This window comes from Perissodus microlepis, chromosome 16 (assembly GCF_051167445.1).
Source record: "Perissodus microlepis isolate ML-2025 ecotype Zambia chromosome 16, ASM5116744v1, whole genome shotgun sequence".
Taxonomy (NCBI): Eukaryota; Metazoa; Chordata; class Actinopteri; order Cichliformes; family Cichlidae; genus Perissodus; species Perissodus microlepis.
The window spans coordinates 15,796,169-15,814,137 of record NC_140476.1 but is presented as its reverse complement, the minus strand read 5'-3'; the positions used below and the strand labels follow the sequence as shown (position 1 = coordinate 15,814,137).

Sequence of the window (17,969 nt, the reverse complement as noted above, 5' to 3'; positions counted from 1 at the left end):
TGTAAACTGAAGTCAATCAAAATGTGTGATACTATCTCAATATGTGGGACAAGACAAACTCGTGATCACCCTAACTTCCCATTGTGACATTCTATTTTCTTTTATTACATCTTATAATGAATACAGAAACCGTTTAAAAAAAATATAGAAACTTGGTATACATAAGACTCCTGTTCCTGTTATGAGATTTTTCTTTCACATTAATTTGGAGACTTTTTGGAAAATCAAAACCTCATATCTGTAACCCATGCATGTAAATAGATCCGCAATTTGCATGTGACAATCATTTGTGAAACGTGACACTGTCACCACATTTAATCTGCATGAGTGCACTGCAGCTGGCAAATCACTTTTCTGAAACGTACTTCATTAGGATGGCGTCAGGCAATTTCATCAGCTCTGACTGTTAACATCAAGCAAACAATCGCATAACTATCTCAGATCCTGGCTCAGAGCAAATATCAATATCTTACAATTTGGATATGCATGACGGAAAAAGAGAAGGCTGAAATACAGAGCAACTTGGAAAAATAAAATATTTTATTTTTAGAATAAAGGAAAAAAGTGAGATCAAGTTTAATGGTACAAACTTAGAATAATCATAACAGAAAAAAAAATAGTAATAATCAAGAGTAATCATATGAACTGAGGATGCAAAGATCCATATATTAAAAAAAAAAAAACAAAATATAGGGGAAGGAAATCATATTAAAAAAAATCTTAAGTGATCATGAAAAGCTTTACAGCAGCTTTGATTCAGTTTTGCACCGCTTATGTTTTGGTCGTGAACAGTTTGTAAACATGGCAGCAGAACTTAGCGTTCTTTTGTTCAATATGAACAATCGTGTCTTTGTCGAAGAACACCTCGTTTTTATTTGTCTGAAACAAAAGAGAAGAGCACACATTAATCCACATCCAGACTACTCGCCCTGATGTTTGCATACTCGTGTCAAGTTACACACCTCATCCCAGGTTTCAATCAAATCGATCGTCCGCAGTAATTGTCCGGTCTGGTTGTCATGGAGTTGGATGCACGCTCTTCCTTCTCCCTCCTCGCCGTTGGTTACCACGATTGCCAAAAGGTCAAGCTCATCCTCATATTCCACCATTCGGAAAGTCTGCATAATCAAAAGGCCGTTGTGAATTAAGTGCTACATACCATGTTCTCTTTAATGAACAGCTCTACTTGCCTGCAGTGTTTAAACCTGAAAGCTTATCAATGAAATTCTTCAGAGGACATTACCCAATACATATCTCACCTGAGGAAATGTGTAAGGACAATTAAATGTATAAAAATCAATTGAGCTGCCATCCTGAATATTCTGCACTTTAAATAAATATGCAGGGTTTTTTTTTAATTCTTCTAAAAATATTTTGGTGCACACCAAAGAGGCTTTGGCTTTCCCCCAGGAAAAGGAAACTCCCACTGGCTCTCTGCCTTACGTTACATGGAGACCAATTTAGGTTACATACATACTCACCTCCAAAGGCCCATTTTGAGCCCGGAAACCTCTGAAAGGTGTTTTTAAGGACAGAGGCTCTTGTATGATGACTGAATTCGACTTAAGATCCTCATTCATTTTGAATTTTTATTACTGAGCTGTAAATCTATTTAAGCCTGGCGGGGTGTTGACAATACCTCATCAGCGTCTTACAGCTGATTGGGGAAGAAAAAACTGTTTTGCATGAAAATTTAGCTGAAAAGAGAAATAAACCCTGCATCAGTTTGCTATTTTTAGCTGCAGATTTGCAGTATTAAGAGGTATTTACAGGAGAGGAAGTGTAGGCAGGATTGAGTCATGTCTGCCATGATGGAGAAAATTGTCAACGGAAATTTCTTTGGTTTAGGTCTATTACAGAGGAAAAACTAATATATATCACTTTTTGAATAAATAAGAAGAAAAAGATCTTATTTATATTAAGAAACAAATATATATGACTAAATAAATAATAAAAATGTTGATATTGTGTTTGTTTCTTGGTTTAAATAAGAGAACAACCTAATCCGGATTTGTGGATCTGTTTTGTCATCCAAACCCTCGGGGCATGCAAGGGACTTCGGGGGATGTCTCGTGGTGTCTGGCTTCAAAAATGACAGCAGCAGACGGTCTGCTTGTTCTGGCATGCTGTGAATTCTTGATTGGGATCTTGGGAGTTTTTAGATTTTGTCAACACCTTGCTGTTTTTATGGTGAGGCAAGCCACAACATCCTACAGGAGGAGCCTACTGGTGTACTCCAGAGGGGTATGTATGCTCTGTCATAGTGCATCTTAAAGTCACTCAAGTAATTAACAAGAATGTCAGGACCCTTACTGCATTGTAAGAGGAAGAAAAATATTATTCACTTCCTGTCACTTTCATATATTGGTATTTAAGTTAGTAATTTAATTAGATCCTATTTTTACCTTTTGAGATGGGTCATCATCCAGCTGTTGAAATCTTCTTTTTACTGTGCGGCCTGATGAGGTCACAGTGACTTGGGAGATGGGCTACAAGAGATGGAAAGCATAAACTTTACATTTTCTGAAATTATAAACAATACGCATACAGTTCACCTCTATAGGAGACTTCCATCTCTGTTGTAGCCAGGCTGATTTATTGTACAAGGCTGATCCATCGCAGGTCAATTAAATTTATTCAGAAAGCAAAGGGCAGCAACTAAAAATCTCAAGCAAATAAATTTTACACTTACATTGTTTCGGTGGGTTTTCAGGGAGAAATCCTCAACGACCTTAGATGGCAGAGCACTGTTCAGTTCACCGAGGATTTTTAGGACACTGGAATATAAAAAAACCAAAACACAAATATTGTACAATAAGTATATTTGGCAAATAAGATAATATGATGATGTTAAATAAATACCGGAGCACTCACTTTATGGTGACAGGTCCCACATGGATAATTCTTCCTGAATCATCAGGATGAAAGAAGATCCCGTCGTTCTCAAGAGAGTAGGAGTCCATCTCTTGTACTCCGTTTGTTGCCTAATTTAATAAAATCAGAAAGCAAAAGATGCAGATTTCTTACAGTTTCTAATTAGCACACAACTTAAAGGCTCTTTCCATCAGGTCTGTTTTCTTGACAAAAAGGTCAAGATGCAAAGAGCAGGTGAGAAAGACAGGAAGTCAGATACAACAAAAAAACAACAGTGCAGAACATTGTAACAGACCCACAACCGACACATTCCCGAGGTTACATTAGTGGACAGTCTAAGCCTATGTCCACACGTACATGGGTATTTTTGAAAAGATTTTATGATTCTATCCGTTTGGGCCTTTCATCCACATGTAAATGGCGTTTTGTGTCACTGAAAACAGAGATTTTTTTTAAAAACTCCTGCCAGCGTGAAGATTTTCGAAAACTCACTTTTTGCATTTAGGCGACGAGGAAAACGGAGATTTACTCACGCAACGTCAAAGGTGTGCACCGTTTTTGATGTCACGCTGTGCGCCACGTTATTGTTTACACGAGATTAATTTCTATAATGGCGGACATAGACAAAATACTATTGCTGTTAATCTGACTATCTGCATTTTTTACACTCTTACATATACAGGCGCAGTTTCTGTCCCTCCATTTAGAAAGACAGAGGCGTCAGAGTGAACTTCGGATGTGGTTTCTACATTTAACACAGACGCTTTCACAACCCAAATCCAGATGTTGGTTTTGAAGAAATTTAACTTTCAAGGTCCATTTTTAAGCTTTTCCAGCACATTACTAGAAAAAAGAAAAAAAGAATGCATGTTCCGCTTATCATCACCTCAGTAAGGCCAAGTAAAAATTAAAACAAATCATTTTAGCTTGACTTAAATGTCCTTTGTTCCCCTTTTGTTAAAACATAGAAAACTGCACCAAAGACAAATACTGAAAAAGGAAATGGTGCACTATGCATATAGTGTACAAACTCAAAAAACAAATTTCTCTTAAAAATAAAAATTACAAATGTGAACAAATCAACTTGTTAAAGATATTCATCTCCACTTGAACAAAAACAACCCCACAAAAGAAGAAAACGGCACCAAACGCTCCAATAATACACAGCAAGGCCAAATTAATAAGTCTTCTCATCAGATATTGATGCTTCTTTCTAATGTGACACAAAAAAAGGAGACAGATGTTTGTTATTTTAACTAGTTAAGCACCTACACCCCCAAAAATGGGGGCAAAAGGGAGGAGATCACGTTTAATCGATTATAACACGGGGTCAGAAATATAACTGCCGACATGAGTAGTGTCCACAGAAACCTCTGAATCTCAGCTAAAAGCTCATGTAAACCATTTCTACAAACACCAAACAAAGCAAAGACACACCAAACAGTTAAAAGAGCAGTTACGTCACCATGAATCTGTGGACAGGTAATATCCATATTTTGATTTATGATTTTCTGGAGTTAAATGGGATACAAAGCATATTTTCAAAGGTTTTATATGCTATAAAATACTTTTAAAAATTAGGTGAGGGAAATAAAAAAATCAATTTTTCTATGTTTGAGTCACAGCAACTTTGACATAGTAACATCTGCAGTATTATTCACATCTCTGATGACATCTCACAAGCGTTAGCTTTATTTTGACACCAAGACTGTTTACACAGAGTTTGTAATTGCAGAGAAATACATTTATTTTGGTCATTTCATTTTCGAGCAGGAAGGTCACCCTTCTTGTTATACCCTTTATAAGAATAGAGTGTTTTTTTTAATTAAATACATATTCTTTAAATAATGTTCCCTTTTATAAAAAGTAGGATAATTAAAAAAATACATAAAAAATAACAATTATTATGGTAAATGGCCTGTATTTGTATAGCGCTTTACTAGTCCCTAAGGACCCCAAAGCGCTTTACACAACCAGTCATCCACCCATTCACACACTGGTGATGGCAAGCTACATTGTAGCCACAGCCACCCTGGGGCGCACTGACAGAGGCGATTGACAGATTATAGCTCTATCACGTAGAAAAAACAAACCAACTAGTCTAAAACTAAGAAACACTTAAATATTAAGTTAAATTTGAAAACTGTTTAAAAAAAAATATCTCCCCATTCCACATTCCAAAATGTCATGTAACAATCTGATTGGCTTAGGAGTGATGATGTCATATGGAATTTTGATCCTTTGAAGTTTTTCCTTAAGTAGGGGTGAGAAACAGAAATTTTTAGTTCGTTTCTTCGCAGCCTTTGTGTTAGCAGCCTTCAAACGTTCACTACAGAAAAATTTGGAAACCTCTCAGAGTCATCGGATACAAACGCCAACATGTATCCAAGATTACGGCAACCGAGACAAAAAGATTTCGCCGCCTCTCCTTCCTGCCGTGGCCGGCCAATTTCTCCAAATGGCCTCTTATCCACCCAAAAGGCATTACAGGAGAGTAGAAATGAAAACAACCATCTCCAGAACAAACTTCGACAAATTGAAGAAGAAAAACTTCACCTGGAGAAGAAGTGCTTACAAATGGAAGCACAAAACAAACACCTGGAAGAAACACTACAGCGCCAGCCCGACATCAACATTATTAATGAGGGCTGGGGGATCAAGTTTGCTCAAGCCAGAGAGCAGATTGTATTCCTCATCAAAGAAAACAAGCAAAAGAGCGCTGAAGTTAAAGACATGTCCGAGCAGCTTCAAGGCAGGAAAGCGATGATTGATAAGATAGAGTGGGATCTGCAATACATGGACCAAAACAATCGCCTGCTCCAAAGAAAGCTTGATGAAGCTGAAGAAAAAAATAAAGAAGTCCTCCAACAGAAGGAACAACAGGACACAAAGCAAAAAGACCTGCAGCGTGAACTCCAAGGCATGCAGGAAAAGTACAGAATGCTGAAGGTAAGGTTGGATCAAACACTGTGCCAAAATGAAGACCTCCTTCAAGAGAAAGAGCAAAAGCAAGAAAGGCTGGCAGAAGAAAAGTGCATCATCAAGGACTTTGAGAGTAAAAATCAAAAGTTGCAAGAATTCTGTAATGAACTGAAGGTCAAAACAAGTGAGCTGGAGGGAGAAAAGGAAACACTGGAACAGCGATGCTCACACATGCAGAAAAAGATCGATCACATGGCAAAAAACAACTCAGAGCTCATTAAGGGGATATTGTTGGAATTCAACAACTTGAAGCGGGAAAACACAGAAATGCAGGCCCAAAAGAAAAAGCAAGATAAAACGCATGAAGACCTGCAGTGTACGCTCCGCGACATCCAGAAAAGAAATGAGCAGCTAGAAGGCATGCACAATGAAGATCAAGTGAGAAATGCAGACCTGCAGAAGGCAAAGCTGACACAGGAGGCAACATCCAAAGACCTCAAAGAAAAGCTTGAAGAAACACAAGCAACATTAGAACAGGTGGAACAAACATGCAAGAAACTTGAGAGGCAAAACACAGAAAACATCGATCAGTTGAGAACCCTCATCCTGGACAAAAAGGCGCTCGTGGAAAAGTCCATGAAAAAGAAGAAAAGATTCTTCTGCTTTTTCCGTTAGAGGGACAATACTGCTTCTTCAACTGATGTAGCCTCGTCTTGCTCCACCTCTGTTCACCCCCCCAACCAGTCCCGGCAGTTGACTGCCCCCTCCTGAGCCTGGTTCTGCCGGAGGTTTCTGCCCGTTTAAAGGCAGTTTTTCCTCCCCACTGTCGCCTAGTGCTTGCTCAGAGGGGATTGTTGGGGTTTCTTTATTTACTTGTTAACTTTTTGTTCTTAACTCATTTAACCTTGTTTCATTATTTACTTGTTAACTTTTTGTTCTTACCTCATTTAACCTTGTTTCATTATTTACTTGTTAACTTTTTGTTCTTAACTCATTTAACCTTGTTTCATTATTTACTTGTTAACTTTTTGTTCTTAACTCATTTAACCTTGTTTCATTATTTACTTGTTAACTTTTTGTTCTTAACTCATTTAACCTTGTTTCATTATTTACTTGTTAACTTTTTGTTCTTAACTCATTTAACCTTGTTTCATTATTTACTTGCTTGTTTAACTTTTTTTTCAACTTATCTAACAAAATAAAACAGTTGAATTTATCCTTTGAGTATTGTTCATCTAATCTTTACAGAGTTTTTCCAAAACACTTTCAAACATTCAGATCTGTCTTTCATTTTCTTCTTGAAACCTCATGAACGGTGAACTAAAAACTCTGGAACATGGTTTGAAACACTGAAATTGTTTCAGCTGAAACTGGCAAAGTCATACGTGCGTGTGTGAGCGTCACAGGTGACACGGTGTCACTAGTCCGGTCATCATGTTTAGGCTCATTCACTCCAGAATTATTTAGGCCAAATCTTTCAAACGGTGTCATTGCACACACATTTCAATCACACAAATGCAGGATTAATTATTTGCAGTATCTTCTCTGATTTATTATGAGAATGTCATGCCTGATCATTTGCACCCACACCATCAAAAATGGGGGCAAAAGGGAGGAGATCGCGTTTAATCGATTATAACACGAGGTCAGAAATATAAGTGCTGACATGAGTAGTGTCCACAGAAACCTCTGAATCTCAGCTAAAAGCTCATGTAAACCATTTCAAACACCAAACAAAGCAAAGACACCAGACAGTTAAAAGAGCAGTTATGTCACCATGAATCTGTGGACAGGTAATATGCATATTTTGATTTATGATTTTCTGGAGTTAAATGTGAACCAAAGAATATTTTCAAAGGTGTTATATGCTATAAAATACTTTAAAATTAAGCAAGGGATATAAAAAAAACAAATCTAATTTTTCTATGTTTGAGTCACAGCAACTTTGACATAGTAACATCTGCAGTATTATTCACATCTCTGATGACATCTCACAAGTCTTAGCTTTATTTTGATTTTATTTGACGCCAAGACTGTTTTACACAGAGTTTGTAATTGCAGAGAAATACTCCAGTTTTTTGGTCATTTAATTTTCGAGCAGAAAATTTTCACTCAGAAAACCCCTGGGGGCCAAACAGGACCTGTTTGTGCTTTGGAGTTTGCATGTGTTTTGGAGTTTGTACGTGCTTTGTCTCTAGGGGCCACCGTATGCAAGGCAGCCCAGGTGGAGAAATTTTGCTTTTAGACTCATTTTATTTCTTTATCTGATAAGAAAACTATTCGGTCAGATTGTTATTTGTGGTGAAATTAATACAGTTTCATGCACATTTAAGCACCACATCTGAAATTCAAGCACTTTTCAAACCTTGAAAAGTCTATATTAAAATTCAAGGATTCCAAGCACCGATACGAACCCTGTCTACACAACAGCCAAAATACTGTCTTTAGTTATTAACATTTGAAATGATGAAGGCACTTGAAAATGTCACTTGAAAAGTAACACAAAATTATCTGCCTTTCCAGAGAAACAAAAACTTTTCAGAACTACTTAAGGTTTTGTGAGGTTACAAAACCCTGTTTAGTCTTTCCCTCCCAGGCTTCTAAATTTCTGATTGGCCAACATTTGGCTTTTAGCGTTTCCATGTGAAGGGAGATATTTTTTAAAACTGCACGTGTGGACAGGATTAAAAAAAAGAAGAAGAAGAAAATCTCTGTTTTCAAAGATACCATTGTACGTATGGACGTAGCCTAAACTACATTTTGGAGGCTGAACTGGAACTGGAAACCTCCCTTATCTTTACCAACTGACAATCTGATATCCATTCCACTTCATACTATAAAGAGTGTTATACCCCCCTTTGATTCTCCTGTTTTCTATTTAAGTATGTGTGGTATTTTCCACATGAACAACTCAGTGGAGCGATTATGTGAAAATAATACATAACACATAGTAATATCATCCCTAATCTGATACAATGTCATGGCTTCTCAATGGGAGAGAAGGCAGAGTTTAGAGATCAGCACAAAGGTAGTATTGTGAGGTGATTACAGGTTTAGTTCACTCCTGCTCTGTCCACTGACTGAATAGGAAGACTGTCAAAAACATTTGGAGCCCTTCTTACAATGACAACTCACCAGGGTCTGACAAATTCAGCAACAGCTCATTCTACCACAAACTGACTTATTACTGTCATGTTTTACTCAAAGTACAACCATAACTAAAAGGTAATAATGAGGTAAATTTATAGTTGATGAGGAATTTTTAAATATACCATAGTGCCGTCCTTGAGTGAGCAGATGTGGTAGGTCCCCTCGTCTTTTTTACGAGGCGGTGTGTAAATGTAGTGCCATGGGTTTCCTCCAATCTGAACACTGTTTTCAGCACAAGAGACCTTGAAAAGTACAGGAGGGCAATCTGTGCAATGAGAAAGGAAAAACAAACATTATGTTCACTTTGTGAAGCAAAACATTCTTGATTAGAGTGGCTATCACTCTGTGACCCCTGGAACAGCAGCAGAAGAAAGCTGCTGCGGCAAATAGGGATGATAATAAACAGAACCAAATATGTTTAATATCATGTTCATGTCAAGCACCATATTTTACATAATTCACAGTTCACAGCCTTGAAGAAGTCATTTCAGGTCCCTTACAGCTCAATTTAAGACAACTTTCTTCTTATTAGCTGTCTCACAAAAATGGCTTTATTAGTTATTTGAAGCTATGCATGTACTCAACTTTAAGCACAGATACCACTGGTTCTTTAAAAAAAAAACAACAACCTGTGATTTGAATATTTAACGGGATACCAAACGGTGCATCTCCGACTGTTTTGCCACCAAGAAGAGGACTCTGCTTTCCAAGTGTTAGCTTCTCTGTCAGGTACTGAAAACAAAGAAAATGTTCATCATGTTCTTACATCCCAAAGACGTAAGAAGCAAGCTAAGCAGAATGATAATAAAACACTTTCTATTAAAAAAAAAAAATCACATCAAATTGGTAAATGGCCTGTATTTGTATAGCGCTTTACTAGTCCCAAAGGACCCCAAAGCGCTTTACACATTCAGTCATCCACCCATTCACACACACATTCACACACTGGTGATGGTAAGCTACATTGTAGCCACAGCCACCCTGGGGCGCACTGACAGAGGCAAGGCTGCCGGACACTGGCGCCACCGGGCCCTCTAACCACCACCAGTAGGCAACGGGTGAAGTGTCTTGCCCAAGGACACAACGACCGAGACTGTCCAAGCCGGGGCTCAAATCAGCAACCTTCCGATTACAAGGCGAACTCCCAACTCTTCGCCCCGCCACGATCGCCCCTGATGCAAATTCTGATGCATTCACTAATGTCTAAATAAACACAGACTTACTCTTTGGACAATGTGCTCGAAGCTGTACATTTTCACTGACTTATTGCTGTAATACAGTGCAAGGACACCTTGAACCAGATCAGCACCTATGACACCATTTCCAAACACCTACAAGAAAAAAAACAAAAAACCTTTAAATTAAAAACCTCAAAAAAATGTACATTTGAAAAAATGTAAACTGTATTTAAAAAACAAGCAAACAAGCAAACAAACAAAAAACGTACTTTTTTATTGATCTCCATAATGCCAATAACTTCCAAAGGGAAAACGTGAAAAATAGCGATGTGCATCACTGTATTCTGAGTGATACCTGCCTGTGGGATAAATCAGAAAAAAGGTCACGTCTCCATCTCCTCTCTTCATTTTTATAGGACTTACAGAAAAATAAATAATTAATTAACTGTCTAGTTGCACAAACAATAAATTATTACTACTACTACTACTACCAACAACAACCTTCTGATTTGAAACCAACAACCACAAGATGAAAAAAGAATAATCCTTAAATCTAAAGAGTAGTAAAAAAATGAAATGATAACAAGAGTCACGTATAGCTAGTGACAGCTATGTTTAATTTAAATATAACATTAACTTATTATTGACTTTCTCTTACAAGACACAAATACTTTAAATACATGTATTCACTTTACCTGTCTGGTTAAAGGTGTTTCCTTGTTTTGAACAGATTTAACATAAAATGTCTCTTGAGAAACATCCCAGCCAAGATATCTACAAGATAACAACAAGCTATAAAGCTAAAAAGGCTTTAAAATGAACCAAATCTAAAAATACATTCCACTCAAAGGACACTGAAATCAGAACCTTAGAGATACCTGAACTTATAGTTTGGAGAGAGGTAAACTCTCTGCAGTTCTTCTCCTGTTTCAGCTGAAAGGCGAATTAGCCAGTTATTGGCCGTCAAAGCCAAGAGGCTTGGTTTATGATCAGATGGAGAAGATAAGGATTTTTCCTTTGGATGAGAACAAAAAAAAAAGAAAAAAAGAGGTAACACAACAGTCTGAAATTTTCTATCTGAGCAACACCCAGTTTATTAATGTTTACTTACAACTGGGCTGTGACACATCAACGTATCTTCAATTTTCTCCTGTTTGGACCTCGTTGGCAGTTTGTACAAAATCTGAGGCTCAACATGAACACTGAAACACATATACAAAATATAAAACATAAGCAGCTTGTCAATGTTATTGGGCATACACAACACTTTCCTACTTCATTTAAAGCTCCTTAGATCATCTGCTCCTCTGTATCCTACATCACTGTTTCGCAAAAGCAACAATTTCTAACGAAGTTAAAATGACACAATGGGTTTTATTTTAATTGTACACATTTACATTAAATATCATGGCCCACCTGTTTTCACATTATTCATCAGACATCTATACTTTTCCCTGCCAGATAAGATAAGACAAAAATATTCAATATCTTCCACTGCTTTGAATGGTTTTCTGCATTTTTTTTAACAACTCATCAACTTGCTACGCTGTTACACCCATCTCCCTTTCATTCACACACATCTATTCTGATTTGCATTCCTCTTCTCTCCAGAGCATACCTCAACCTTTCCAGGCTCTCTTTCACCTGATCCCTACTCTCACTACAGACAATAATATTTAATACACTCAAGTAAAAGCTTTAAAACATTATATATCCATTACATAAATGATTAAAGAGGTGATGATTTTCATTTGGTTCTGGCTATATCTCTTAAGTGGGTACCAAATAAATTTATATTACAGGCCAGTGTAATATGAACACTTCATATTAAAAAAATTACATTTTGTATAGGTAGATTTTTAACAACTCATTTTTAATAGTGTATATGACCAGTGGAGGATTACTTTAACGTACCAAAATAGTCCTGTGTATATTTTGGCATGTATGCGTGTTTAAAAACTGAAGCTAATTAAAGTTAGGACCCCATACTCACCAGCTGTAGCACTGCTGGTAGTTTTCAAAGTATAGTTTGCAATTTTCGTACATTACTGAGGATTTTGAAGTCTTGCTCCATACTTTCGTGAAAGTCCGGTTTTCCTACAATATGGCAACAATAATTAATATGGGAAAACACCAACTGAAAGCAGTAACACTACAAACTGCAACATTACCTGAAGGAGAATACCTCTCAGGATCTTCAAATTATGTCTGATTAAAGTCCCAGTATTCCAAAGACCCGTGCTCCTCCGGCTCAGCAGTTCAGCTGCGTTAGCGCTCCCCTTTCTCTGCTGTGGCGCCATCTGCAGGTGGTACGTTTTCCTACTGGGGGCTGCTAGCAGCATGACTAGATCGACTGACTGAAGTGACCACAACAGCCCACCCAGAGCGAGGTAAGCACCGTATGGTTTTGTAGTCCAGCACGCTACAGCTGTTTTCTAGGCTTCATGTTTTCAACGCCGTCACGACCTCGCACGTCCAATGACTAACATGAAAAGTTAACAGCTAGCTTAGGTTAGCGTGAGCTAAAGAACCTCGACATGTCGCCAACTTCGTCCAAAAGTTTTGTCTGTTATATGACCCAGAGGAACTGCTCGGAGGTTGCATGGAGGGTTAAATATAATTGTTAGGGTTAAGTTGGCGAGCATTGCTTTCGCCTGTCGACTGGGATTGTGTTGTTAGTTAGCCGCTAACTCTATTAGCACCCCATCCCTCTCCATGTTTTCACACGCGTCTTCTTCTACGGCACAATAGCGCGCTCGCTGTCCCGCTGTAGCGCACCCATTCGTCTGCACGTACCCTGACCAGAGATACACTTAAAAATCAGCTGCATCCTTTAGTTCCCGTTTTTATTTGCAGTAATAGTCCGATTTTATATTTTAGGAATTATTATTCAAACTATATAGCTTTTTTTTGAGCATTTGAGCGGTGTTAGCTAAACATATTTGTCTGTGTGTATGTGTATTTAATCATTTATTTATTTTATTTCTGTTTTGTTTTTCTGTATTAAATTTGAGCTAATGTACTTTAAAGAGTCTTATTATAGTCGTATTATACTAGGTTCTTTTTTAAGGATTTTGTTGCATTGTATTTAAATGTTTATGTATTCTTGACTTTTGTTTTCTTTTACTATTCTACTACTTTGAGCTCATTTTAGTTTCGTTAGCTTTGGGGATTTTTTTTTTTTTTTATTAAAACAAAATGCATGCATTTTCTATTTTCAGGACATTTCCCAGCTTTCAGGGCAAAAGAAGAGTTTATCGTATTCTGTTATTTTATTTACATGTATGTATTAACATTAAATAGACATTTGGATGATGTCTTTAGGGGTCACGACAACAGCTCATTTGTCTCCATCTCACCCTATCCTTAGTATTCTCTTCTGTAACAGCAACCCTGTGCATTTCCTCCTTCACTACATTTATCAGTCTTCTTTGTGGTCTTCCTTTGTGTCAGCTCCATCTTCAGCGTCCTTCGATGCTAGTATCCCTCCCCTGCATGACATAGATATTGCTTCCACTAGTCTTTTTAGGCAACGATGTACTGACCAGGGATTGTTGTATGTATTTAAACCTATGTGCACTTTTACAGAGTAAATGAATAAAGTGAAGAGGTTCTCTGTAGCCAAAGTGGCTGCAGTTTTCATCAGATTCTCTATGAGGTTAAAGAGCAGTGACAGTAGACCTTCAGCTCCACTGGGTTCACGGATTCTGACCAGTCCTGATGACATCTTCAAGCACAACATGTGGTAAGTGATGCGACTTTAATGAATATGTGTAAAAGTTGCGTTTATTATTCCACATAATAAGAAGACACCATGTAGCTTGTATATTGTATATGTGTTATATATAATGGTAAATGGCCTGCATTTGTATAGCGCTTTACTTAGTCCCTAAGGACCCCAAAGCGCTTCACACTACATTCAGTCATTCACCCATTCATACACACATTCACACACTGGTGATGGCAAACAACATTGTAGCCACAGCTGCCCTGGGGCGCATGACAGAGGCGAGGCTGCCGGACCTCTGACCACCACCAGTATACTAATAATATACTATAATATATAATAATATACAATCTAAAGTATAGGTCACAGGATTTCATGACATTAAAGCTAATTATAACAAATGAAATTGTGAGTCATTATAGTTAAATTGATATATTAACATTCAGGAGTTGCTTTAGTAATGTTTTTCATGTTAGGGATCATGTGCAATGGACAGAGGAGGACAAGGAAAATGCACGGCAGAAGGCGGAGGAAAATTCCACTGTACGACTTCCTTTAAACGAACAAGGCAAGAATAAAATATTTTAACACATTTAATTAGATTTTTGGGAATTACATGGAAACAAAAATGATGAAAAAGTTCTTGAATTCTGTCCTTGCAGGTAAATTTGTTACAGCAGCTTGCCAGTACTGGGACATGTTTTATGAGATTCACCAGGACAAGTTCTTCAAAGATCGCAGGTGGCTGTTTTTAGAATTCCCAGAGCTGCTGCCTTCAGGTGAAAGAGGCCAGAGCACAAACACGTGTCACGGTCATCAGCAAGCAGCCATTCAACTATGTAGTGCATCCAGATTGGACACCGAAACCGGAAAACATCAACGGTGCAATCCCATTGACCATCACAGGAATACAGACACCTTTAACTTTCAGGAGTCCTGTCAACAAGCTGCACGAGGAACGAATGAAGCTGCTGTGGATGATTCTGTTTTTCCTGGACAACGTGCATCCTTCAGGATCCTGGAGGTTTTTTAAAGTGTTAATATACTCTGTTTTTGTTTTAATTTTTTATACAGGATGTGCATGTTATATTATTGCAACACAGATAATGTTAAATAACTGCTTTGCATTTTCTTCTGTTCACAGGTTGGATGTGGAGTTGGTAACAGTGTGTTTCCTATTGTAAATAACATCAAGTAAGTCAGAATGTTTCTCTTTAATGAATGATCATACAGATGTTTAGTATTTGATTGTCTCTATTGTCATCTCTGTTGTTGACTGAGAGCAGAGCATACACATAGAACACAGTGGAAATTTCTCTGTTAAGTTGTTGTGTTTTCACCTACATTAGAAAAAAAGTTTCTGCCGTTCTTCTATTTTCTCTTTAGTTCTTTAGCTTTAGTTCATCCTGATCTATGTCCTTTGGAGAAAAACAAAACAAAACAATTAAGGCACTTGTAAAAAATATGTGTTGAGCTACAAAATCACTTTGTTAGTGTTTTACAAGTACTTGTGGTTGTAATGTGATGATTCCCAGTTGTTAAACTGTTTGTTTTCTTCCACAGAGAAACAGACTCATTTTTATACTGTTGTGACTTCTCGCCACGTGCCATTCAGCTGGTTAAGGTTAGCATCTGTTTCGTATGAAAATATAAAGTGTATACTGTATTATAATAATAATTTAGTCATCTACAAAATATTGCCGTCCCTTAAATGTTTTGGGAAATAATTCAATTTTAACAGCTGATGAAGAACAGCTGATCTATAAATAAAATATGTCTTTATCATAAATTTCTACCTAGACAGACACAGAATAGATAAATATGACATCATGTGCAGAAATGTAGCAGAAGAAAAAAACATCACTGTTACATATCTCCACATTAAATAAATCTCACACATAGAAACCAATGTTAGTAATGTAAAAAAGATGGCATTCATATACACTCGCTAGCCAATTTGTAAGGTACACCTATTTAACTGTTTGTTAACTGATCTACTGGGATTTTCCCACACAACCATCTTTAGAGTAGCTAGGATAGGCTCCAGGCTATCCTAGTCCTGAATTGGATAAGATGGATGGATGAATGGACGGATCATCTTTAGGGTTTACAGAGAGTGGTCTGAAAAGGAGAAAACATCCACTGAGTGGCAGTTATTTGGGTGAAAATGTCTTCTTGATGCTGTCAGACAAGAATGACCAGACTGCTTCAAGGCGATAGGAAGGTTCATGAGAAAATGTCTCAGAACTGTACATGAGCTGCAACACCAATGTGATAATGACATGCTTAATAGATATAATCTAACTTATTTTCCTTGTGTAGAACCACCCAGACTATGACGACTCGGTGTGTCACGCCTTCGTCCATGACATTTGTGACAAAATGGCCACCTTCCCATTTCCTCCTCAGAGCCTGGATGTTATTCTGGCAGTATTTGTGCTCTCTTCCATTCATCCAGAGCGGTAGGTGAGGTTTAGAGTACAGAGATGGGAGACCCTAATGTCATTTATCACCTGCCAGCCAGCCCCTCCCCCTCCACAACCTCCATAACCATCCCATTGCCCAGCCTTTGTCTGAATGTCATTACAAACCCCAGTTTGAAATGGAAATATTAAACCATACAGTTAAGTGCAAGATATTGAATATTCGGTGGTTTGCTTGACACTAAAAGTATAGATGAATTTGGGAAACATATGTAATATATTTGGGTTAAGCTGATACAAATGCACTGCTGACTGAAGTCAGTTGTATCTCAGTGAATGCATTTCTCCTTGGCCTATATTTTACCGATGGCTGCAAGGATCACCTTAGCTGCAAGCCTGCTGCATTATAACATAATTTATCCAATAACTAAATTTTATTGACAGCTTGCAAGACATTGTGAACCATCTGTCTGCATACCTGAAACATGGTGGTGTGCTCCTTTTCCGTGATTATGGGAGATACGACTTCTCACAACTCCGTTTTAAGAAAGGTAAGCCTCCCGATATACCCGTTGTATCATTTTACCCTAATTTCTTATATATTCTTAATACATCTTTGTCTGTGTGTGAGATTCTCCTTTTTAAACAAATTCTTTGTCATTTCATCTCTGACATCCAGGACGGTGTCTATCAGAAAATTTCTACACACGCGGAGATGGAACCTGTGTTTATTTTTTCACAAAAGGTATTTCTACGTATGGTGTGTGGGTGTTGACACCCCTATTCTGATCAGTGCTATGATACAAGTTTGTGGTGTTTATAAACATGGAATTTACATTTATTGGTGAATGGTTAAATATATGCATTATCTCAGATAAAAACTCAATTCCAAAATTCGTAAAAAAGAAAACTAATGTATAAAAAAACAGCTTCACAGTAATGCACACAAAACCGTGTTTTCTGTTGGCATGGCTTTCTTGGCAGAAAGAGAACCTGGACTAAAATTTTGGTTCCTGACTGTTGTGATTTATGTTTTACAGAGGAGGTTCATGATTTGTTTTCCAAAGCTGGACTGGAAGAAATTCAGAATCTAGAGGATAGACGACTGCAAGTGAACCGAGGAAAGAAAGTAGTAATGCGCCGGGTGTGGATGCAGAGCAAGTACAGAAAACCATATCCACCTTCAACCTCTTAGCCTCCCACCATGCACAGCTCTAACTAGAATTGTGTATTTTTCATACTTTTATACTTAAACTGGTTTATTTGGGCCTAGTAATAACTGTTTTTTGGAGGCAGCTGGGGGTAAAATATATAAAACTCAATAAAAACCAGTAAACAGGTGTTTGGTGTTTTCTACTTTATTTCTCATTATATTCATATTTAGATACTGACACAATGTTGTTAAGTCCAGGTGGGCTCGGGTACATGAACCATGCACTAGATGTTTTAAGGCCACTGTAAGAATGATTGACAGGAGATTACGTTCCATTATTCAGTAAGGCACATAAGCCACTTCAAGCCACTTTTTGTAAGAGAGAAGCAAATTAGCGATTGCACTGATGTGTTGCCTGAATATATGCTCAGCCGTGTTTATTGATGCTGATTTATCTGCAGATAAGCTGCAAAACTGACTCAACCTCACTGCCATAAAGAACATTTCAGGAAATCATTCCCACTGTTCTAAGACATACATTG

General features: G+C 37.6%; 2 protein-coding genes across 3 annotated transcripts; one reads left to right on the top strand and one right to left on the bottom strand.

Moving 5' to 3' along the window:
* Positions 1–519: 519 nt before the first annotated feature.
* On the bottom strand, positions 520–12,466 carry dcaf17 (ddb1 and cul4 associated factor 17). Of its 2 annotated transcripts, none has more exons than XM_084908104.1 (14): positions 12,296–12,466; positions 12,118–12,221; positions 11,236–11,326; positions 11,003–11,139; positions 10,820–10,898; positions 10,394–10,483; positions 10,170–10,277; positions 9,576–9,678; positions 9,069–9,211; positions 2,875–2,984; positions 2,693–2,777; positions 2,406–2,489; positions 963–1,118; positions 520–879 (listed from the first exon to the last, which is right to left on the bottom strand). In XM_084908104.1, exons 1-14 carry the CDS (start codon positions 12,464–12,466, stop codon positions 772–774), a joined length of 1,569 nt encoding a protein of 522 aa, XP_084764230.1. In that variant the 3' UTR covers positions 520–771. The 2 variants fall into 2 exon arrangements, with proteins under 2 accessions (XP_084764230.1, XP_084764231.1); XM_084908105.1 differs by having other exon boundaries at positions 12,310–12,401.
* mettl8 (methyltransferase 8, methylcytidine) lies at positions 12,404–17,615 on the top strand. The gene is made up of 10 exons (XM_084908106.1): positions 12,404–12,514; positions 13,713–13,869; positions 14,328–14,419; positions 14,514–14,875; positions 14,996–15,045; positions 15,415–15,475; positions 16,174–16,313; positions 16,719–16,825; positions 16,954–17,019; positions 17,315–17,615. The coding sequence occupies exons 2-10, from the start codon at positions 13,718–13,720 to the stop codon at positions 17,467–17,469; spliced, it is 1,185 nt and encodes a 394-aa protein (XP_084764232.1). The 5' UTR covers positions 12,404–12,514; positions 13,713–13,717; the 3' UTR covers positions 17,470–17,615.
* Positions 17,616–17,969: the final 354 nt, after the last annotated feature.